Genomic DNA, 22,456 nt, shown 5'->3' with positions numbered 1-22,456 from the left:
GACCAGACTGCCTGGCCGGGTGGTGCGTCTCTGCAGACAGTAGTCATCCAGGCGCTTACATAGTGGGGACCGTCATTGCAGGTCATGACCGTATATAAACGGGGAACATATCTTGCAAACAGCCTGAACCGTTGCTCTTTGCGCTAAGTTTGCAAGCTTGCTCTGCACCATGTCGCCTTCATCCTACTCTCACCTTGTATATGTCGAACGACCAAAGGGACTCATTAACTCGAACACCTTCCGCGTCGAAGAGGTACCCTTTGACCTGAAGCCTGCTGCAGATGAGGTCGTCATCAAGATCGTTTGGCTCTCGATTGACCCCGCAATGCGTATATGGCTCTCTGACGATGCAGGTCCGTTCCGCCCTCTCCAGATTGGCGAGACGATGGGAGGTATTGGCGTTGGAACGGTTGTTGGGGCCGGCGAGGACAGCGGTTTCGCAGTCGGCAATCATGTCAGCGGATATGTTGGTGGGTACGAGACGGGGCTGTCCATGGTACAGACACTGAATGATATTGACAGGCACCACCGAATATAGCAAAATGAAGGCGAAGGAGTTGACGAAAGTAGAGTGCGTATTCGTCGGTCAAGGAGGGAATCACATCATTGACGTACGGTTCATTCAGTGTTCCGGAGGGCGCACAGTTGCTCGATTTTCTAGGCCCATTGGGTCACCCGGGTCGGCAATAATTTATTCCCTGTGCTATGTCCCAGACACTGACAGCGTGTTTGACACAGGTCAAACTGCATTCATAGTAGGATCGGCTTCTACGACCGATGCATTTCAGTACTAACTGCACTGATCCATCCAGGGCATCATCGATCTCGCGAAAGTCAAAGCAGGCGAGACCGTCGTCGTCTCAGGCGCCGCAGGCGCCATCGGCTCCCTCGTCTGCCAGCTCGCGAAGGACAAGGGCGCGAAGGTGTACGGGATCGCTGGCTCCGCGGAGAAGTGCAGGTACCTCGAGGAGGAGCTCGGCATCGCGAAGGCGCTCAACTACAAGGCGGCGACGTTCCAGGAGGACTTCGTGCGCGAGGTCGGCGCGTTCGACGTGTACTTCGACAACGTCGGCGGCGGGATGCTCGACTTTTTACTCACGAGGATGAACTTGCACGCCAGGGTGATCCTATGTGGTAGGTGTCTTGCGGCACTATTTGGTCAATTCACTCACTGTCGATATGTTTGTATCAGGTGCCATGTCTACGTACGGTAAGCCGGAATCATCTCCATCACGTTTGCACCGCTCAATCCGTGCTAACACACTCATATAGCCAGCGAGCCAGTGCCTCTCAAGAATCACAGGGACATCTTTTACAAGCGTGCGACAATGCAAGGGTTCAGTCTGTACGTCCCCATGTATGTAACAGAAGACCGAGGGGTTGATGCTAAATATCACAGAATTGACCAAGGGGATCGTATGCCGGACGCGATGAAGTACCTCGGGGACAGGGTCGCACAGGGTGTCCTGAAGTCTACCTATCATATCCTCGAGGGTATCAAGGAGACGCCGATGGCAATCAACATGCTCTTTGCGGGAGAGAACAACGGGAAGCTGTACGTCTCTATCGCGCATCTCCTTGCTTGCGCGATATCTGGTGGTGCTCACGGTGTTCTCGTTGTAGGGTCATCAAGGTCTCGCGCGACTAGGCATTGTTAATAAGTTAGGAAGTTGCTTTCATATTGTTATAACATGCTCTTGTACAGCCGTCAGCCATCCCTCGCTCGCCTCCGAGTCTACCCAGCTGACCAATGCGCACCTTTCTTCGACATAATTAACCTCGCCTCATCCCGATCCATGCCTCGTACCACCGTTCACACGAGGCACTCATCGTACAGCGACCTGTCACGCTCTTAATGCCTGTGACTGGATGTCTTCTTCGCGACAGACCTTGGATCAGACGTAGACGAATGGTGGTGGTGATGGCCATCGCTGGCATGTGAGTGGCTCGATTTCTTCGCCTGTCAACTTTGTTAATTCACTCCCGGTAAGCCTCACCGTACAACGCTCAAAACGCACCGGGGTATCTGATCTCTTCGCAGGGGCCGCCTTGATGGCTCTGGGCCTATGTTCCTACAGCAGAATTGCCATATCAGCGATGTTTGTTCATGACGAACAGATGAATGCAGTACCGAGTGAGAGTGAGAGACTGGCTTCTTGGTCGCCGACGAAGAGTGCGAGGAATGATGCGAATGCGAAGAATGATGCGAGGAGTGGTGAGCGGCCTGGGGTGCGGCGGTTCGTCGCGCAGTCACCCCCGGGTTGTGCACATGGTTTACTTTGATGTTCACGTTCAAGTTGAAAGGAAAGAAGGGGAGAACCATGGCGATGCGTACGCCTGTTTATCGGTTCCAAGCAGCTGCAGACTGGCAGTACGACGGCGTCGGTGGGGCGCACCTGGCTCGTAGGCTCACTATTTATCTGATCCAACCTTCAGTGGCGGCACAGCAACCGCAATGCTCAGCCCTCCCAAGGAGAGACCCGCGTATATTGTGGTCGGTGCAGTGCGCAGTGTGCACCAATCAGATGCCCCGGGGTCAGCATGGGCTTGAAGTTGGCAGCTTCATCACAGTGAAACCGCATCCACACAGGACCGCACACATCTCACGGCAATGGGCCCATCTCCGGGATCGGCAATGGGGTCTCTCGTAGAACAGTGTGCCTTAGTCTCTCTTGGCCGATGGGCCGGCAATTGGCAGGCAAGACATATAGATTTACATGAGCACCGTACTGATCGGGTATGATCAGGGACGAACGAAGGCTCACTGCACGACATCTCCCCACTCAATCGCACTCGACGCCTGCGACGTGAAACGAACAACATTCATTCATAGCGATCTACATGAGGCAATATTACAGATATACAGAAAACATACAACAATCGCAGCGGCAGTACAGAACTGGTAGTGATGACGTCATGTCGTACATACAATCTAGTGACGCAACAGCCGACAAATAATAATATACCTGCGTTCGACGTTGACAAAGTGACCCACTCAGTTTCCGGGCAGATATCCGATGCTGCGCCAGTACCCAATCCAGCGATCAACATCCTCGCGGACGATGACAGGCAGCTCGGGGTCCTGCAGTGTAGCAGATGCATCGAGCGCGTTCTTGAGATCCATACCGTGGACAAGCGTATTCATGACGTCCGGCCGAGAGTTACCGGGCTCCGTAAGAAGGGGCAAGCGGAAGAACTCGAGCAACCGCAGGCCGCGTTCGAGATATTGAGTGGAAGACGGATCGGACGTGAATGAGAGGCCCGACTCTAGACGGGAGTACCACTCAGTGTATGGTGCGATGGGGAGGTTGAGAGCGGCGGAGAAGAGTTGCATAGTGGAAGACCACGAGACGGGACGAGGGTGCTGGACGTGAAGGACACGGGCGGGGGTATCTAGGAAGTCGAGCATCGCAGCTGCGGAGGTGTCGACGGGTATCCAGGTCGCATCGCCCGAGCCGTCGGGGAGGCAGCCAAGCGCGAGACTCGTAGAGATCAGCGACGGGATCCACTCGGTAGTGCGCCACGCCCCGTTTGCACCGCCACTGAGCTGACCAAGGCGTACAATCGACGGGTTGCAGATGTTGCGCTCAGCTGCCCTCTTCAGGAGCTGTTCCGCGACCCACTTCGACTCGCTGTAACCGGAACCAACAGCGACCGACGGGTTGTCGAGGAGCTCCTCAGCTATCGGGTCCTTCGACATGTGCCCTGAAGCATATAACGCGTAAGCAATGCTCGTATCATGAACAACTACAATGAAACGCACTTCGGAAGATACCCGCCGTACTGGCGAAGAGCAGCCGCATACGAGATTGTACGCGCGAGGCGGTAGAGAAGTCGAGAAGCCTTCGCAGCCCAGCAATGGCCGACTCGAAGTTCGAGAGAGGAGTACCAAAGTCAATCGGCCAGGCTACACAAGACGTGGGTCAGCATATCGCCGAGAGCGTAACACGGCCTGAGAAATTACCTAGGTGAATCACATGCGTGACGGTCTGTGCAAGCTCCGAATATACCTCTGCTCCCAGCCCCAGCTGGTAAGCGAGAAGATCGCCTTCCAGAACAGTCAACGTGTCCGACTCGATGACACCGACGTCAAGACCTCTGGAATCGAGCGCAGTCTTCTGCCTAGCCTTCGCCGTTTGACCGTAGGCTCCCTTCCGCACGAGAGTATAGACCTTGGCGCATTGAGAGCCATGCAGAAGTCGCACGAGTAGATGCGCTCCAACGCTGCCAGTCGATCCGGTGACAAGAACCACCTTCTTCGCATCCGTCTCCTCAGGACTTGCTTCTCGTGCAGGTAGGTCCTTGCCGTAGCGCTCCAACATCGACACCATCTCCTTCTCCTTGGGACCCATTTGCTCCTGCCCGCTTATAGCCTCCTCGCCAGGACCATTAGCCAGGGCGTCTTCTCGCCGCTTCTCTAGGTCCGCCAGACTCAGGTCGGCAAGCAGCTGAATCTGAGACACCGCGACAGCCTCTCGGAGCGCGTGTGACAGAGCCGCGGCGCTCAGAGAGTCGAGTCCGTACGACGTCAATGGTACGTCTGCGTTCAAGTCACCCGGCGCGATATCGAGGACACGACAGATAATGGAGGCGATTGATGCATCTGTACCGCTATCCTGGGTGCCCTCAGCCTCAGACACGGGGACGAGGTGGTCGTAGAGAGGGGAGTGCCCAAGATTCTTCTGCACGGCAGACCAATCGAACGCAGGGATGTATTGCCAGGCCCGGTTCGCGACTCCAGAGCGTACCTTCTGGATAGAATCGCCGATGTATTCGCACAGTTCTGTAAAGAACGTCAACTTCGTGCTAGAATGTACGACATTGCAACCTACCCCATCCAGTCATGCCCCAACTGTGGAGATGCTTGAAGCGAGTCCAATACACGATGTCGCTCGTGGAAATGGAGACGTGCAGACCGGTGTCAACGATGAATGGCGCAACAACAGTGCACGCATTGGAGTATTTGCTCGTCAAGCCGGTCAACCCCGTATTCGCGCTGTGTCCTTGTCAGCCATTGTTTCATCGAAGATAGCATGATGCTGTCTCACCATGCATAGTTCGTTTGACCAGCGTTCCCAAACAAGCCACATACGCTCGATGTTGCAACAACGAACTCCAGCTTCTCCATGCCTTCCTTTCCGTTGAGAACGTCTTCCAGCACGTGGAAAACTCCGATCTTGGCTTCGACGGACGCCTCGAACGACTCGTGCGTCTGCATCGCAAAGGTCCTGTCAACCATAGCAGCACTCAGGATCATGCAACCACCCAGGGGCAGATCGAGGCTAGAGAGAAGACCACGCATGGCGACCGGAGATGTCGCATCGACGGCTTCAACTAGCAAATTGAGGTCCGGGAGCGACTCGAGGTACGACAGGAGCCGCAAGGATATAAACTCGGCCTTCCGAGTGAGAGACTCACGCCCAGAACGTGACGTCAGAACAATGCACCGTGCTCCTTGCTATTGACACAGTTAGTCCATATTTTGGCATGAGCCGAATCGCGCTTACCTCGTACATCCAGAGCGCAATCTGCAGCCCAAGGCTACCGATTCCACCGATGAGTAGGTACGCCTTCTTGTCGTTGAAGAGGTCAGTGGCAATCGGGACTTCCTCCGGAAGTGCCTCGACTAGCTCAAGTGGCGGGCGAACAAGCTCCGAGAAGTCGGGCTGCTTGTCCAACGCCGAGCGCAAGACGTCGCTGACTGACCATGGGTCATCAGCCAGGAGGGTCTTGAGCCCGTGGTACGAGTCATCCCAAGCAAAGGCCTTGAGTCGGGGATGGCGAAGGAGGTCGTCGAGGAGGAGATTCTTGTGCGTCCCGTCTGAACCAGAAACAACGTACTTCGGGTTCTGAGACAGAACGGCCCGTATGTCTGAGAGGGTAGCAGTAGCTGGCAACGTCAAGACGTGCAAACCCAGGCGACTGTACACGGCCTCGACTTCGCTACCCAACGCACCATCGGCATGCGTGACGACGATCTTCGACTTGCCGAGACGGGACGGTTCGGAGAAAGCCGCGAAACCGATGGCTGCGCCGGCCACTGCATTGGCGAAGAGCTGGGGAACCATGTCGTCCAGAGGGGTAAAGTCCACGAGGCTGCCGACGTGCGCGACGACGACGTTCGAAAGCTCACCAAAGGTCAGTCCAACGACGGGAGACTCCTTGCTCTCTACCTTTCCGACGAAAGCCCACGCATCACCATACTTCTGTGCGACACCAGTAACGTTGACGAGAACATGGTCCTCGGGGACGTGAGGGGCGGAGATCTGCTTGAGGTCACCGCTCGCGTACGCCCAGGGTTCCTCAGCCCGGAATGTGGTCTTGTCTGCGGGCGGCGCAGATTCGACGATTCGTGGGGCAGACACGACGCCATCTGCGTCCACATCGAGCTCGTCTTCACAATTTGGGTCGGCTGCGAGCTGGTGGATAGCAGTCTTCCTCTCTTCCGGAGACCACGACGCATCGAAGACGACATCATGAACATGCCAGGAGCGGTATTCCCTCCGGATTGAACGACTGAACCCGAGAGAAGCGTCTCCATCCAGGCCCTTGGTGGCAACGAACCAAAGGGAGAGAGGGGAGAGAGGATCCACCTCAGCGAAGAAGCGCTGCAGCTCGAGCTCCCGGCCCCTGACGTACTCAACGATACGCACGTTGGGAATGGTAGAGACTTTCTCTCCATCGACCGTTGCGTAGCCTGAATCCGACGATACGTCGCTGTCGGGACTCGTTCGCCCACGTGGATGAGCCCCAGCGACGTTGACACGCTGGACTCGGGTATCCGTAGGCTGAAGCACGAGCTCGTAACGAGCGTCAATGACCTTCGCCGTCTTCCTGTGCAACGCAACCTCGAGGTCGGTGATCGTGCAGAGACGCTCACCAGTCTCCGTGACGACCGTGAAGTCGTACACCAGCGATTCTGAAAACAAGTCAGGTCGTATCACGGGATTCAAGGTGACTGTACTTACCAGGCGTCCACTTCACGAACGTAGCATGCGTGAAGATCTTCTCAGGGAAAGGCTGCTGCAGCAGGAGATCATGGATCGTCAACGTGCCGATCTTGGCGGGGAGGTAGTATCGGCCCTTGTCCCTGTTCCCTGTGATAGCAGGATGAACCAATATATGGAGCGCCGAATCCAGAATGGCGGGATGCAAGACGTAGTTAGAGATACTAATGAGACAAAGGGCCTGAGTGGAATGTCTTGTAGTTGATATAAAGAACTCACTTTTCGAGATCACTGCCAGCACCGCGAACCTCAACGAGGATTTCCTCTCGGCCTTGCTCGTCATAGCCGCGACCGCTCGAGATGATCCGTTGATACGTGGGACCATATTGCGCAAACGAGAAGCCGTCGTAGAAGGCTACATGAAGACATGAGCATTCTCCCAATGTCCGTGGCAACAGGACTGCACGCACCCTTCATCTCAATCGGCTTCATGCGCTCGCGGATCTCCGCGACATTCACAGCCGGCAGCGACTCGCAGTCATCGTCGATCTTCGCGAGAGAACCCTTTGCATGGATACGATTGTACTAGATCGGAGTTGAGCAAGTCAAGGCACAAAGATGACGTGCAAAACGTACATTCGGGGGCCAAGTCTTCGTGAACTCGGTCGCTGTTGCACTGTGCACGCTCCAGCGAGTTCCGTCGAGTCGAACGTCCACTGGCGTAGGCTTCTCAGACGACAGCGAGAGGATCGACATGAACTCCACGTCCCATAGCTTCTTCGCACCGAACTCGAGCGCCTGCGCTGCTGTCAGCCAAGCTGATTACTCAAGACGGAGGAACTCACCATCTCCAGGTAGCCCGCAGCCGGCATGATGGGCTCGTCCTTGATGACGTGTTCCGCGAGCTCGGGATGCGTCTTCGTGTTCACGCGCAGTTGAGGGTAGTTCAAAGGACCGTTCCTCCTCTGATGCTGTCGCGCCACCTCAAATGTCGAGGCGTAATACGGTACTTCTTTGCGAGCGAATGGGAATGTAGGGATGGCCCTGTCAGGAAGGTTAACGGTGCCGCACAGGGCGTCGAAGTCGATGCTGTGCCCTGCAACCACGAGCTTCCCCAGCGACTCCATGAAGGTCTGCACCTCGACACCCGCCGGCGTCTCCGAAGACTTCGGTCGGCGCACAGGGCATGTAACAAGTGCACTCGGGCCCGCCATCGCGGAGATGTAGCTGACAAGAACTGGGTGTGGCCCGAGCTCGATGAAGGTTGCGTTCGCGTGCTTCTTGAGCAGCGACTGCATTGCGCCCGTGAACTGGACTGGCCCGCGCGTGTTATCCCAGAAGTAGTCCGCACTGAACGCATCGACCCAATGCTCGCCGTTGAGTGTGGAATAGGTCTCGACGGTCGGCTTCGTCACTTCGTACTTCGGGAAGATCTCCCCCACACGGCGCTTGTAGTCTTCCGCACAGAGGTCCATCATGCCCGAGTGGACCGGGATGCGCGTCCGAAGTCTCGTGGCGAAGAACCCGGCCTTCTTGGCTTTCTCGACAGCCTTGTCGATATGACCGGTAGCGCCGGACAGCGTGACTGCGTCGGGCGAGTTGAAGCATCCAATCTCGAGTACGCCGGGACCAAGCTCTGCGAGAACTTCTGCGATGATAGGCTCCGCCTGATCCGGGGAGCAAGCAAGGGCGGCCATCGTGCCGTCCTCTTGCTCCAAGAGAGACATCGCCTTGCCGCGTGCAATGGCGAGCTCGAGAGCGAGAGCCTTGGGGCCCGCACCGCTGGCGTACAGAAGAGCAACCTCGCCGGCGGAGTGACCGAGAGTAGCGTCAGGCCGGATACCGAGAGCAGCGAATGTGTCGATCAAGGCCAACTGGAGGACTGTCAGCGATGGAAGGGTGATAGCGATGGGCCAGATGGCGCCGAGCGTATCGCTGCTGATAGAGGTCTTTGCGAAGAGGCCGACGTCGTTGATGAGGCTCTGACCAGTTGCCGAAACATACACCTGGTCAAGCTCGTTCACGGTGTTGCGGAAGATCGCGGAGGTCTCGTACAAGTCGCGGCCCACTATTGAACGCATTAGCACGAAGCACTGCGGAAAGCGACCGACACTCACTGTTCCAGTGCTGAGGGCCTTGCCCAGAGAACACGAACACAATCGAAGCAGTGGACTTCGGAACAAGGAGCGGCTCGCTGAACCGCGAGACCTGTCCATTGGTAGCGACAGCAAACGAACGCCAAGTCATGGAACGAGCGCGACGTCCCAATGCACGCGAGATAGCTTGGTGGTTTGCATCGTCGGCGAGCTCCTTCAGATAGTCCCCCAGAGCGGCAGCAGAACGAGGGGAAAGGCCCGCAGCGACAAAGAGCGCAGGTGCCTGACCGCACCAGAAGGACGAGGCGATCTCTGCACGTGCCGGAGCACCTTCTACGACAACATGACCATTCGCACCGCCAATTCCCGAGCTCGTCATGGCAATCAGGGGCCTCCCAGACGGCGCCCTGGCTTTGAGAGGCTCCGTCTCGACAGGGGCGCGGAATCCATACTCTTGCCAGCGGATCTTCTGGTTAGGATTCTTGAAGTTGACAGTGGGCGGGATTTGGCGCGTCTCGAGAACAGAGCACACTTTGCTCAGCGAAGCGAGGAATGCCGTGATCTCAAGGTGTCTGCCGCGTCCATCAGTCAGCGATCGAAGAAACAATGACAGCATGCACGTACCCAACGTTGCCCTTGACGGATCCGATCACGAGCTCGTCATCGCGTTTGAATTGGGCGCCTACCCAGTTCGCCTCAGTCGGGTCGCCCATGGCAGTGCCCGTCGCGTGCAGTTCAATGAAGTCGACTTCCTTAGGCAAACGATTCGCCATTTGGAAGGCACGGACCATAGCATCTTGTTGAGCGGCCGCCACTGGCGCGTTCACAGGCGCAAGGGAACCCGATGAATTGACTCCTGTGCCGAGAATCTATGGTGCAATGAGCAATACGAAGTGGTCAGAAGATCACATACACATACCGTGGCATAGATCTTGTCGTTGTCACGCAGCGCAGCGTCGAGGGGTTTCAGCACGATTGAGACTACACCCTCTCCACGGCCGAAGCTAGGTATTGACGACGTCAGCAGCAGTCCCTGAGCATATTTCACGCAGCAACTGACCCGTTCGCGGACGCATCAAAGGGCTTGCACTTGCCGTCGGGCGACAGAACACCACCTTGAGAGTAGAGCACCCACTCGGAGAACCTATGATTGATCTGGGCACCTCCGACGACGGCTGCGTCGCACTCGCCGTTACGCAAGGCCTGCACCGCAAGGTGCGTCGTGTACAAAGTCGAACTGCACGCGGTATCGAGTGCAAGGGACGGCCCGCGAAGGTCGAGATGGTACGAGACGCGGTTCGCTACCATGGCAGGACCCCAGGCGAACGATCCTCGGACTTCAGCATCATCCTGAGTGATGGGAAACATGCTCAGCATCGACCAGCGTCCCGCGATTGATGGGAACTTACATGACCCGACACCGAAAACAAATCTTGGTCGACTCCCGACATGTAACAACCGACATTACGGCCTCTGTAATCGACGCCGGAGTCCAAGAGCGCGAGGAAAGTCGTCTCGATCAGCTTGCGCGTGCCTAGAGGCATCAAGCGTGCATCCTTGCTCGTGATACCGAACTCAACATGGTCGAAGAGACCGATGTCCTTGAGAAAGGCGCCGGTGTCTGTGACGACTTGGCCGGTGCCGGATCCCTTGATGCTGCAAAAGAGATGGAGTTCGGACAAAATGTATGTCGATGTAACGACCAACTCACGTGTGAATGTTGAAACGTTCGATGGGGACTTTCTCGTAGGCTTCCCCACCGGACAAGAGGAACTCGAAGAACGACTTGTGGTCTAGATTGGTGGAGCTCCAGCTACCGCTTGGTAGTTCTGCTGCAATGCCACACTGGGTAGGAGTTAGAACCAGTAAGTTGGAAGAGACGCTGCGCACGTACGAGGGCTATAGGAAAGGGGGCATCCGGAGACATGGCGGGTACCAATTCGGGACTGAAGGTGTGAGTCCCGTTGAAGGAGTCTTATATCGCGGAGTCGACACGTTTCCCGCTATGTCCAGTTAGGTTGAGGAATTCGAAACGAATCATGATCTTGATGATATTGCCGTCAGGTCCTTCGACAACTGACCGCGGGTCCCGGAAGTTTGCTTCGGGTCCAGGTCGATCAGAGTATTTCTGGGCGCTCTACGGTCGGACGATTAGTTGATTATCCCGCAAGAGTGACGGCATGCTGCAGTGCAGCAAGGCAGAGGAATCTGCACACACACAGTCCGGAGAAGCTGCCAGCATCTGCCAGACATGCCACAGATACACCTCTAGTGCGGCATTGCCTCCATCAACCGTTCTGAGCGGTTAATGTTATCGAAAGGAAGTCATAGATGTAGGGGAGTGACATTGAGCCGAGGCATGTTCGCATGTGATGCTTGATGAAGACTGAATCACGGCCGGAGAAAACGAGACCATGGTCCAGATACTCGACAGGTGGCAGCGATGCCCGACCGGACGTCGAGGACTTGGACATGTCAGGTACAGCGTCACGAAGTGGTCCGGACGTGCTCTGTGAGATGAACCACGAAGCGGCATCGATTGAGGCACTCCGAACGCGCCTCGCGCAACAGCGCGCAATGCAAGGCTCTTGGATGGGATGAGCGCAGAGTGTGATAGGCCTCATGTTATTCCATCAAATCATTCGGCACCCATGGGCCACAGGGGTATAGTACTTGCTGTCCCGCCTTGCCTCATATGACGCATCGACACCAAGACGCAGCTGAACGTGTCTGATGAGGCCGTGCGCCCTCGTGGTCGAGCTGGCTAGGGTCTGGGGATGCGGCCGTCGAGGAGGGTACGCGGATAGGTAGCGGGTTACGTCTGATACACGCACTGGCAGGCCGCTGTAGGTCAGACCAGTCAGATCTTCGATGGAAGGAACCAAGGAGAGAGGGAGAGAGAGAAGAAGACCACACCAGATCACTGCCACAGTCGTGCATTGAAAGTTGAAAACGTGGCAAGCTAAAGGTTGCCACGATCAACGAGCCTTATTTGGTTAAAGGGGAATTAGCGTGGCGCATGCGCGTAAATCCGGTTCCTGGGAACATTATTATGCAAGACCAGGCTAACGGCGGTTTGTGTGCGCACCGCGATAATCGATGACATACAACCGTTTATCGCAAGTTTATCGAGACTCGATGATTCAGCAGACTAGAACACCGTTCATTTCCGTTACCTGTAGGGTCCTGTACCGCCAAGGTGGCCAACGGTGTACGCAACCGAGCTACTGCTTGTAGCCCGAGAGGACATGTGTCTTGAAGGAACCTGTCCGAGGTACCGGCACCAAACCGGCCGCGGGTCATTGAACGATTGCTACCGTGAACTTATCCAAGCGGCGAATTTGAACGCTGAAGATTGACACGGCGGGGAACCAGCAACTAGCAGCAACTGGTTACTGAATACACAGCGTCGCTTCCTTTCCATCGAAGATTTCTCTCAAATCTTCGCGAACATGGGCTTCATGCAGAGACAGTATCGCACCCGTAATGTGCGACTGCTGTCCGCTTCTACAGCTTGCGCAAAGGATGGCCATTTACTGAACGTTGAGCCAAAGGTTGACTGGTCACTTCTACAGCCGTAGAGAGCGCGAACTAGGTGGTATCAATTACCCACCAATACTAGTGGGGATAACAGTACAGCAACTTTTGGCACTCGACAGATGACAGATGAGGAGGAGGAGGGTGAGGAGGAGAAGGATGGTTCCAATTGGTCACCGACGATGAGGTATCACAGTCAGCTTGCCGACTTCCCAGGAACCGATGCGGCGCCTTGCCCACGGGGACATCCTGACAAGTCCGTCTTCCCGCCATCTAGCTCCCCTCTCGTAAACGTGCCGTTTCCCGTATTCTGTTCTAGGCGACTTCGTCAAGCGAAGGGGCGGAGGCCAGCGGCTTCGTAGAGGAGGAGCTGATGCCCGCGCCGTGAAGCCCGTCGCACTAGATCCTCACCAAGCGGTCGACTTTACGTAGCCCGCGGCGGTATCATTTGCGGCGTGCACCTCTTGGTCGCGAATGATATCAGTTGAGATTGTGATTACCGTCGGCAGCACGGACTGCTGATGCTGCTGACTGCTGTAGCTGCCACTGCCAGCGAAGTCGGGACTGGCATATGTCCATGCCGGGTACCGGCTGGAGATTAGTACAAATCTTGGGTGCAGAATGGATGGACGTACGCTGCTGCTGCTGCACGCTTAACCTTCGACAACGGTATCGCCGACTTCAAAGATGGGAACTTCGTGCGCTTGCTCTCGAGCACGAAGTGCCTGACGTTGAGAACAGCGAGGAGCGAGTTCGTGTAGACTTGATACCATCAATGTCAGTCCAAACATAGCTGACAAGGGGACACGAAAACTGACTCTGCGTTCCTGGGAAGTGGAACACCAGCCATAGGAGAACATTGCTGTTCTCAAGGGCTGCATACTGGAAACCAGAAGCCCGTCAGATGCTGCATAGCACATTCAGACTTGTGAGTCTGACGTACAGTTACAAGCACTACGATTTGTAGAACGCTGTCGTTTCCGTGTGAGCGTTCCGCTTGTCGGGACAAGCAACATGTCGGAACTCACGCAGTCAGGACGCCCCGATTGACCATTGAAAACGTCAACCACCAGATGCGGCTCTCCGACCTAACAGGGAAAGTGAGCTCAGCGACCCCGAGCGCACAACGACGGAACCCATGCTCACTGTGCGAGACCTGTTCGTTTGCCGCGCAAAATCCAGCAGAGCGCTATGGTGATGAAGACATCTGTGACGCAGGCTGCGATGGTCTGCAAATAGGCGGGAATCTGTCCAAGCGGAGAGCGTCTCAGAACCACATGAACCGCACATCACAACGTAGACACCGACCTTGACGCGGGCAAAGGCGATTGGTACATAGTTATTTGAAGTACTGTATAGCGGCGTCAGTTAATGTAGACCCGACGTACGCGAAATACTTACGTAATATACACGTCGGCTTTGACAGTACGTTCAGTCAGGGGAGTACAGTTCAACAATAGGGATGCCCACTCACCAAGGCCGCATGCTGAGTTCATGATGATTAGCTCAAGCCGTGGTCCGTGCAAGTGACGACTTACCCAGAGAAATGACAGATATCAATAGAATGGTCGACAACATCGGAAGCCTATACCACTTCTCCACTAGCACTGAGATGGATGATGAGTACATGCCGAGAGACTCCTACGGAAGAGAAGCAACTCACGGCGCCAGATGGTGGACAAGTAGTGGCTGTGGGATGATAAGCCGTGGTCAACGGCGTGGTCCTGACCAAACCACCCTCGATGACTCTCACCATTGAACCACGAACACAGAGATCGCCTACTCTGGTCTTAGCGGACATGTCTCGACATCTCGAGCTGAACACGCACCGAGAGACTGTATTGTGCCTGCAGGTAGACAGGTTGAGTAGTGCTTCTCATACCGATCATCGTGCGCTTACCCTGAACGACCTGTATGCATGCTGCGTTCAGACACATGGCCGCAAACGGTGCGTAGGTCAACTTACGGTGGTGCAAATTCGAGTGCTGCTGGGTTCTGATGACTGGAAATCGTGAAGTACCAAAGAACCTATTCCTTGTGAGCATCACCGACATGTCAACCTCAGAACACCGTCTACCTGGCCATTCTCTATCGTAGTTGCCGTGTCCAGCGCCCTGCGATCCCACACAAGCGGTCAACATTCGGCTCGTACGATTAAGAGATCCTCCACCAACCATACGAAAGCCACCTGGGTTCGACATCGTCAACCATCCGTCTCTTGTTCGCGAACTGAAGTCCAGCTGACGTACCAAGAGCTTGAGTCCTTTGGAGTCTTTGGGATATTCCTTGATATAATAGAGAACCTGCGCACAGGTGCACCCATACAATCTGCGCTCACGACCGTCTCAGTATCCGTACCAACCTCGTTCCCCCGCTGCACTACTCACACGCCCGAGAGGAGGATACCGGCGAAGAAACAGCCCACGCTCCCGTCGAGATGAATGTTGAGTCCAGTCATGGTGGCGGAGGAAAGTGCGCTGGGCGCCGGCGACGAGAGTGGTCGAATAGATATGAGGGATTTCACAGCAGTTCCCTACAAAAGAAGTGCACGGGTGGGCAATTCGAGACGCGCCAGAAGAGAAGCAGATGGAGAAACACCGGGCCAAGTCGGTGATGCCAGAGTGATCCGTCCTCACGGATGATGATGGGCAGCGTATATCGCAACGAAACGCACGATGTGCAAAGGGACCAAATGAATGGGGCTATGCAGGCGCGTCGGGATCATGTCCAAGGCCTGATCAAAGACATGCGTGCAGGCGCTCTAAAGCGCACTAAGGCACGATAAGATCCGGTGTCCAGTTCGTGTGGCATTTGTGAATCGTGTGGCAAGACCTTTAAGTTTCAATGGTAGCAATCCGATGACATCTGCGTCATTGAAGCCCGGGCCCGAAGCGGAGCTCAGCTATGAAACTGAAAGCTAGGTGAGACATGTGTTACACAGCTACTAACAATGCTCACGTACTCTGTGAAATGGAACACAACGCCGAAGCATAGGGTCGGAAACTCGCTGCCTTCTGAAGCTGAAGATTTTCTGGTGAGTACTGTTGTGTGGACAACGTGCGAAGGAGCGAATGCGAGCCTCGCGACGGTGGAGAAGCCGCCAGCAGGTGCCAGATCCGGCCATGTCATCTCGTTACATAAGTTTTTGATCGCCGCTAACGGACCTGGATCGGACTGTCATTTTCCGCCAATTGATCGGTGGCCGAGGATGATCGCAGATCGAATTTCAGCCACAAAATCATTATGTAAGAGGCGGCCTCCATCTCATCCTCGCACTTCCATATGTCGCGGATGCCTCAACATTCAGCATCAACATATGTGCCAACAAGGTGAGTACCCGTGGTGAGCTGCGATACTTATTATTCATTACATTCCGAATTCCAGGACAACTCATCAGGCGCAGGCGTCCCACAGGCGGGTGACCATTCGCACGTTTCCAACCTAGGCAACCCCAAGTGGTTGCGCGAGGATTGTTCGAATCCTGTGCTTGACTCGCTTGAAGTTTTACCGTGAGTTCTCCGAGTCCAATGGCACTAGGAACTCATGGGCTTTCCCCTTTTCTGTACTGTACATCATGATACGGTGATCCGGGCCCCTGCTGTCAGTGTCAATGTCAACCGTTATAACCTCCGGTACATACGTACGTCCGCATGTGGCCACGGGACACTGCACATTGTACCCTATTGTACCTGGGGCCAAACTTGGGCAGTGTCTGCCACTCCCTGAAACACCCCACGATCTTTCCGAAATGACAAGCCCAGGCTAATCTAGTATGACCGAGTGGATACTCAATGGATACTCTATCTGAGACTCGACCCGGGCTGATGAGCTATACATACATACGGATGTCGGGACAGTCTTTGAGTGCCTTGCATGTTCAACGCCCATCAGTTGACTGTTGCTAACAGACTAGGTCCTCGGTGGTCCTAGGATATCCGCGGTCTCCATCTGGTGGTCTCCAGCCCACGTAACTCCACTGTGAAATTGCCAACTTTCTGCAACTGATCGACGGCGTACGTACAGCATCACTGCGGTGAGCTAGTTGGCCCCATTGCCTACTATTATCTGTCTCATTACTTCGAAATAGCGGTGCTGCGAAAGGGCTGCGAAGCTCTCGCGAGTCGCAACCCTGCAGTCTGCCAGCGTCAGGCTCGCTTTATGCGACAAATTACTGATTAAAAGAACCTCTGTAGTCTCCACTCTTCCGGTGTTTCCTGGCTTCAATTACATGGAGATAGCGACCGCCAGTCTTGACATAGGCTACGTCTCGACGCGGCACTATCATTCTTGCACTGAAGGCTCAAGTGTCCGGACCGCCAGGAATACTTCGCCGACTGTTCACCGTGAGAGCTGGCGGCCAGAACAAAGCGAGAAGCCCGAAAAGCGGCGTTCAAGTCGTGTCCGCCCCCACCGCCTTACCTAGTTGCCTTATAGCGCTATGCTCGCGCTGCCCCCCCTCTTCACATGCATCACCTAGGATCTGCTTACCATAATGCAACCGTTGGACAAGTGCGTTGCTGCGCCCTCACAGATTCAGGTGCTCACTGTTCATGTTCTTTCAGAGCTCCCGAAGGTCCCCTGACGGCACTATTGCGTACTTACGGTAACTTCCCCACGTTCAATTGTCTAGATATAGTGATGCTCTTACTAAGTCCGCAAGGCCGGTTGGGCGACGGATGCATTCTCAGGGCTTCCATGGTAACGTACCACATCTGCTCTCCCACCACAGGGTCTATGGCGTGGAACTGCGTCGCTTACAGTGCGGTGGCCGGTCGACCTATTCGGACGACGAGAAAAAGCAGTCGCGGACCACTTACAGCTCCGTCCGGGGCTTATTGCATCGTAAGCTGACAATGCGAATTCGTGACCGATGGAGAGACCGACTGATGAACCACTCAGCTATAGCTGGACAGCACACATGAGGGTGAGTCCGTCGTAGGGCGACAGCACCACTGTCCATCCCCAGTCCGTGCACACCTGTTTCAGCCTCCGCCGTTCCTTGCGATCGGGCCTCGGCGTTCCCGCGAGTGTGACGCCCACGGTCGGGCGAGGGGCGCGCTGGAGCGCGGCACCGAGTCCGAGATGATCGTCGCGCCTTCCGCTCGGCTGCGCCTGATCAGATTCTGACCGTCGGTAAACACTCCCGCATACGCCGTCACAATGATGTTGGGCGGTTGCCGGAGGGCGCGATGGTATCGATCGCGTACCGGCATGCTACTAGTAGTACTAGTAGCACGGGAGATCGGCGCTGGGGATATTATTAATCTATCATTGTATCAATGCTCGTCTTGGGATAGTACAACACATGACGCGCGATCGGCGGAGGACCTACAGTTTAAGTATTAGTGAAGCGTCGGCCATACATGGCGTCCGACACGCTTGATGCTATAGCGGCCAGATAGTGGCCTCGTGTTGGCCATGCGACGCTGTTGGGATGCCTCGATATGCCGATAGGTCATATCTCTCAGTCACGATGCTCACTGGGCAGGCCGTACAGTTGTGCGGTCGTCTGCCGGTCAGTAGTATCCTCATCACTGATGCGGCTAAGAGTGAGCAGCACCAACGAACATATGAGCGCGATGGTGTCTCGAGACACAAGCCCTCTGGGAAGCACTTCGCCCTGCCACTTGGTAAGTGCATTGGCATCAGTGTCACTAAGTACTGTCAGTGGCGTTCCGTGATCAGGGGTGGTTTATGGAGTCCACACTTCACTGACAGCGCGACATGGAACGGGGTTGTGAGACGTCTGAAATCGCCGATTAACACACGCTTGTCGCGGGGCGTCCGGCTTATCGCTAAAGTGCACGGCTACGTTGGGCCGGGGCTTACTGTATAACATGCACTACACAACTGCTCTGCATACGTGTCAATGGTTTTTTTGGTATGGATCATAGCACGGGTATACTAATCTGAATACCAGCTCTCGACAGCGTATCATGAGGAGACCATCAGCACTCCAAATGGTATCTCGAACTCCTCCGACTCGACGCGGAACGCTGTGTGTGTCGTTCAGAAAGTATATCTGCCGGTATCTCGGCGGTCAGTGTAGTGGACGCCACATGAATCCAGGGTCCATACCTGTAGAGTGGCGAGCCATCTCCGAGTTCACTGAACTCATCAGCCCTGTCCAGTCCTATGCCTTCCTTTTCGCACTGTTGGCTCTTCTTCCTACTCAATCTAGCATACTCTAACATTCCGACTATGCTCAGAGTAGCACTAAGTTCCACGGAACCAGTGAGCTTGTGCGGCCCTTGACAGACCAGACCGGACACTCACGTAATGCAAGTACATGCGATGTTGGTGGCGTGTCCGGGGTGATACCTAGGACTATCCTGTGACTGGTAGATGAACGAAGACACAATCCTAGGAAGCCGTCTCCGGAATGAACACAACGCCATGAAGCAGTATTTGCACTCACGCTCCTGAATTGCCTATCGTCCCCATGACGGCGATCATGACACCCCGTTTGACATCCCCTCCCGCGTTACCGGCTGTCCAAGCCAGTGTACACAGAGAGGCCGGAGTGAGGCCGCAGGAGGCAATGAGAGTACCAACGTATCCCACAATGGGGATCTCTGTGGCGAAGAGGATGACATATCCAGTGAGGGATAGAAGGGCGGATCCGAATATAAACGGTCCACGAGCCCCTGCCTTGTCGGAGGCCACACCGACAATAACAGTGAATATGCTACCGATGATGTTGGGAGGAACGGAGAGTAATTGGGCATGAACTGACGAATAGCCCAATCCGACGATGATTGTCGGCAGGAAAACTGCAAACGACGCCAGCGGTATAACAATGCTACCGCGGTATCAGGTTCACTTCTACGGGCAAGCGATAGAGTTACTAAAAACGCACAAGAAGTTGACAATAGCGAATAAATACGCATGGGGGTCGCGCAGGGCTTGTACCAAGAACTTGTGCTTCAGCTCCTTGGAGGAGCTCACGGTGTCTTTCTTCAGGGTGTCTAGCAGCCAGGTTCTCTCCTCCGAACTCAGAAAGGTCGCCGTGTCCGGAAACTTATCCGAGTATCAGCCAGTTTCACAGAGGCGACGCTGCGTGGTCTTTACGCACGTCTTGCATGACAAGGGCTGAGCTAACCGCGATAATGACAGTGACTATACGCAGGTGAGCAGTAGGGTCTACGACAACAGGAATCCAGCCCTCACCTAGCCCTTCTAGAAGAAACTACGCGAAGAGCGTCAGTAATAGTGCGCGATGGCGCCGAATGTGGCTTTCTGATACCTACAATCCATGACCACCCCGCCAGACCACCGATACTTACGGTATAAGTCAGACAATGGCACGTTTCGCGCTTCGCTTGAAACTCACCCATTCATTTTCTCGATCGCGTAGGCGAGAAGCCCGCCAAACGCCCCTAGTACTAGAACTCAGGACAACATCAGACGCGCTTCGAGAAGAATTTACCTGAGAGATTCGTTGCCGCGACGTAGATAGCGAAGCGCTGCGCTTGCGCTTCCCGCGGATACCATAGCGCCAGCCAAAACGAGAGGCCTGGCCATAGTCCACTCTGATCAACCATACGTCAGCTCCCACCTTATACGTGTGCATTCGCGGGTTTCTCTCGCACCTCACAGGCGCCAAGTAATAATCGTATACTGACGAAACCATGAGCGCAGAGCGTCAGGGAAGAGACAGGACCTACACCAGGAGGCCTGCAAAATTCTTCACGAACGCTGTACAAACGACGACGATACCCCAGCAAGTCATGATGAATGGGACTACCGTCTTACAAATTGAGTGCAATCGTTCATGCATATTTCACATGTACTCACTCCATCTCGACGGCCGAAAATACTTGAGACCCACGTTCCTGAGCAAACCGTATTTGAGTTGTCGGTCCCATTGACATGGGATGATATGTACTCACGCAGGCACTTCGAGCGAGCAGTATGGGATCTGTCTCGGGTTGGATCAATCACTGGTGGTATCACATACTGACCAAGTCTCACGTAGAATGATGCACTTATGAGGTTGAACTGCACACCAGTCAATCCCAGGTCCGTCGTCATCCCCGCTATCTTCGCATTTCCTGCAACGTTCATTTTTGAGGTGATGATCGCGCGGGTTACTCGAACATGCACTGCTCACCGACATTTGTGCGGTCGCTGTCAAAAGGGATGTTCCAGTCGTCTCCAAGTACGTGATAACGAACTCACAGATATGCCAATAAATACAGCACTGTTGCGATAGGTAACAAGCGTAGATCCAACTTCCGTAGCACACGGCGACGGAGCTGTTCCTCGGGTTCGCCTGCATACATCAGCTCCGACGTCTCGACGGATTGAATCTTCAAGTCATCGGCTTTCTCGTTTTCGACCTCGGACATCGTCGATACTAGGTGAGCAGTACCAGGCAGGTCCATGCAAGATAGCGACGGTGTTGTAGTCCACTTTATATTCCCGAGTCCTTGCCGTCGCCCCTTGCCGTCGCCAGCACGTACGAGGTATTGAGGCTTAATTGGGCGGACCAGTGATCAACCCTGCTCCCGAGGCCGGCCTAGTGCTAGCCATCTGACTCAACGAAAGATGTCAGTGGACAGGAGACAATACATCGCATGCAATGCCAACCTATCGCCCTGAGCCCAGAGGCCCGCCTGACTGCAGCTGCAGATAGCACAACTAAAAGCAGTCACGGACGGGGCCCCGAAGGGCTTCCCTGTCAGGTCACGTAGTACGTCTCCAGCCTGTTCAGTCAGTCAAGTTAGTGCTATTGGGCGATTGGAATTCTCCGCCGGACGAACAACGTACCGATGATAGTAGAAACTTGCGGGACACCACACTGCCATGTCATATGTCTGCTCTTCTGAGTCTTCGCCTTGCGACGTTGATCCGCATCGTTGTGGCGCCTCAGTTTGCGACCTGATTCACCGGGGACTTGATCTAATACTTTCAACGTTCGGGGCAGAAGCATCAAAGTCAAACTGAGGACAATGTGCCAAAACTATCGCTCAGTCGTTCTGATGTCATGGCACGGGTGCGGACAGAGAACACCGATGAAATCAGTAGCATCAGACAATGCACAATCGACTTGCAATCGACTATCCTTTTCCGACCTTCAGCGCCTTCAGCGAACACTCAATCTGCAGCTTATCAACTGTAGTATGATCGAGCGAACACGTCGATAGAGCAGTTCGATCAATGTGCTCTGTCCCAGAACGGAAGAGAAGCGGAGAATCGAAGACCATTGTAGGCTATTGGCCGGGTAAGCGATCGTTGCGTGCAGCGTCGCTGCCAAGTGAAGTGTGCGCAAACCGCGCGCCACTGAGACCACCTAGAGGGACCCACTTGGTCAATGCAGGACCTACGTATGAGATTTGCAGAGGAGACTCACCCCAAATTGTATCTCAGAGACAGCGGACATGACAACGATCGGGAATGCAGCTTGCTACTGTAGTTGGCAGTGACGGGACCCACACCTGTCGATCGCCTGTCAAAAGTGTATCAGCGGCACAGAGGACCGTTTATTGATTGATCACGCTCACCGCGCGTATGTGTATGTACGGCTGCAGCGCCAGACTTGATCTCATTGAAGGCCCTTATTGTGGACAAGTCTGTACGTCGTCTTTGGACATATAACCATGGGCCGCCGGCGACGCGGATGGAGCGACATCCTCCCAGATCCTCCCCCTCGATCGACAATCGCTCTTGGCAATGCGGGCAACGCCGGTTTCAGGCTACGCTCACCGACTTGAGACGGATGTTCGTCGTGCACCTGCAAAGCGCACTGGACGATTGACCGATATATTAGGGTGGGTTAGGTGTATGTAGTGAGTAGAGGTTATGGTAGCGGATGCATCTCGACATGTACAGCATTTCATTCGTCATAGGAACTCGACTAAGAATCAGCATTGA

The 22,456-nt window shown here is 54.9% G+C and overlaps 4 protein-coding genes across 4 annotated transcripts; 1 reads left to right on the top strand and 3 right to left on the bottom strand.

The window, feature by feature from the left end:
• Positions 1–169: 169 nt before the first annotated feature.
• On the top strand, positions 170–1,648 carry C8Q71DRAFT_854746 (uncharacterized protein; the record flags this gene model as incomplete). The annotated part of the gene is made up of 9 exons (XM_047927093.1): positions 170–470; positions 523–571; positions 627–679; positions 739–755; positions 813–1,134; positions 1,193–1,210; positions 1,273–1,345; positions 1,400–1,555; positions 1,624–1,648. 9 exons carry the CDS (start codon positions 170–172, stop codon positions 1,646–1,648), a joined length of 1,014 nt encoding a protein of 337 aa, XP_047782358.1.
• Positions 1,649–2,909: 1,261 nt separating this feature from the next.
• Positions 2,910–11,150, bottom strand: C8Q71DRAFT_428988 (ketoacyl-synt-domain-containing protein). Its single transcript, XM_047918497.1, has 18 exons — positions 10,938–11,150; positions 10,755–10,888; positions 10,453–10,699; positions 10,104–10,393; positions 9,963–10,047; positions 9,668–9,912; positions 9,065–9,615; positions 7,793–9,015; positions 7,584–7,745; positions 7,418–7,532; positions 7,227–7,362; positions 6,969–7,171; positions 5,508–6,919; positions 5,049–5,458; positions 4,833–4,996; positions 3,965–4,783; positions 3,764–3,907; positions 2,910–3,705 (listed from the first exon to the last, which is right to left on the bottom strand). The coding sequence occupies exons 1-18, from the start codon at positions 10,968–10,970 to the stop codon at positions 2,996–2,998; spliced, it is 7,083 nt and encodes a 2,360-aa protein (XP_047782357.1). The 5' UTR covers positions 10,971–11,150; the 3' UTR covers positions 2,910–2,995.
• Positions 11,151–12,497: 1,347 nt separating this feature from the next.
• Positions 12,498–15,038, bottom strand: C8Q71DRAFT_889957 (uncharacterized protein; the record flags this gene model as incomplete). Its single annotated transcript, XM_047928639.1, has 19 exons — positions 12,498–13,144; positions 13,216–13,342; positions 13,399–13,462; positions 13,524–13,551; positions 13,609–13,668; positions 13,727–13,827; positions 13,889–13,931; positions 13,982–13,997; positions 14,055–14,066; positions 14,119–14,187; positions 14,244–14,269; positions 14,334–14,359; positions 14,410–14,427; positions 14,481–14,490; positions 14,547–14,608; positions 14,658–14,694; positions 14,755–14,768; positions 14,830–14,908; positions 14,968–15,038. The coding sequence occupies 19 exons, from the start codon at positions 15,036–15,038 to the stop codon at positions 12,988–12,990; spliced, it is 1,020 nt and encodes a 339-aa protein (XP_047782356.1). The 3' UTR covers positions 12,498–12,987.
• Positions 15,039–18,376: 3,338 nt separating this feature from the next.
• On the bottom strand, positions 18,377–20,832 carry C8Q71DRAFT_889933 (MFS general substrate transporter; the record flags this gene model as incomplete). Its single annotated transcript, XM_047928638.1, has 16 exons — positions 18,377–18,796; positions 18,857–18,943; positions 18,999–19,382; positions 19,440–19,600; positions 19,656–19,699; positions 19,751–19,769; positions 19,831–19,861; positions 19,914–19,959; positions 20,010–20,112; positions 20,173–20,200; positions 20,248–20,323; positions 20,378–20,415; positions 20,473–20,501; positions 20,555–20,634; positions 20,694–20,710; positions 20,762–20,832. Coding segments are annotated over 16 exons (1,482 nt in total), but the record flags the coding sequence as incomplete, so codon positions are not given.
• Between the last annotated feature and the right edge of the window lie 1,624 nt (positions 20,833–22,456).

Source organism: Rhodofomes roseus (genome assembly GCF_022264815.1).
Source record: "Rhodofomes roseus strain CIRM-BRFM 1785 chromosome Unknown C8Q71scaffold_4, whole genome shotgun sequence".
NCBI classification, from domain to species: Eukaryota; Fungi; Basidiomycota; class Agaricomycetes; order Polyporales; family Fomitopsidaceae; genus Rhodofomes; species Rhodofomes roseus.
Note: the sequence above shows the minus strand (reverse complement) of the source record. Positions and strands in the feature narration are given on the sequence as shown.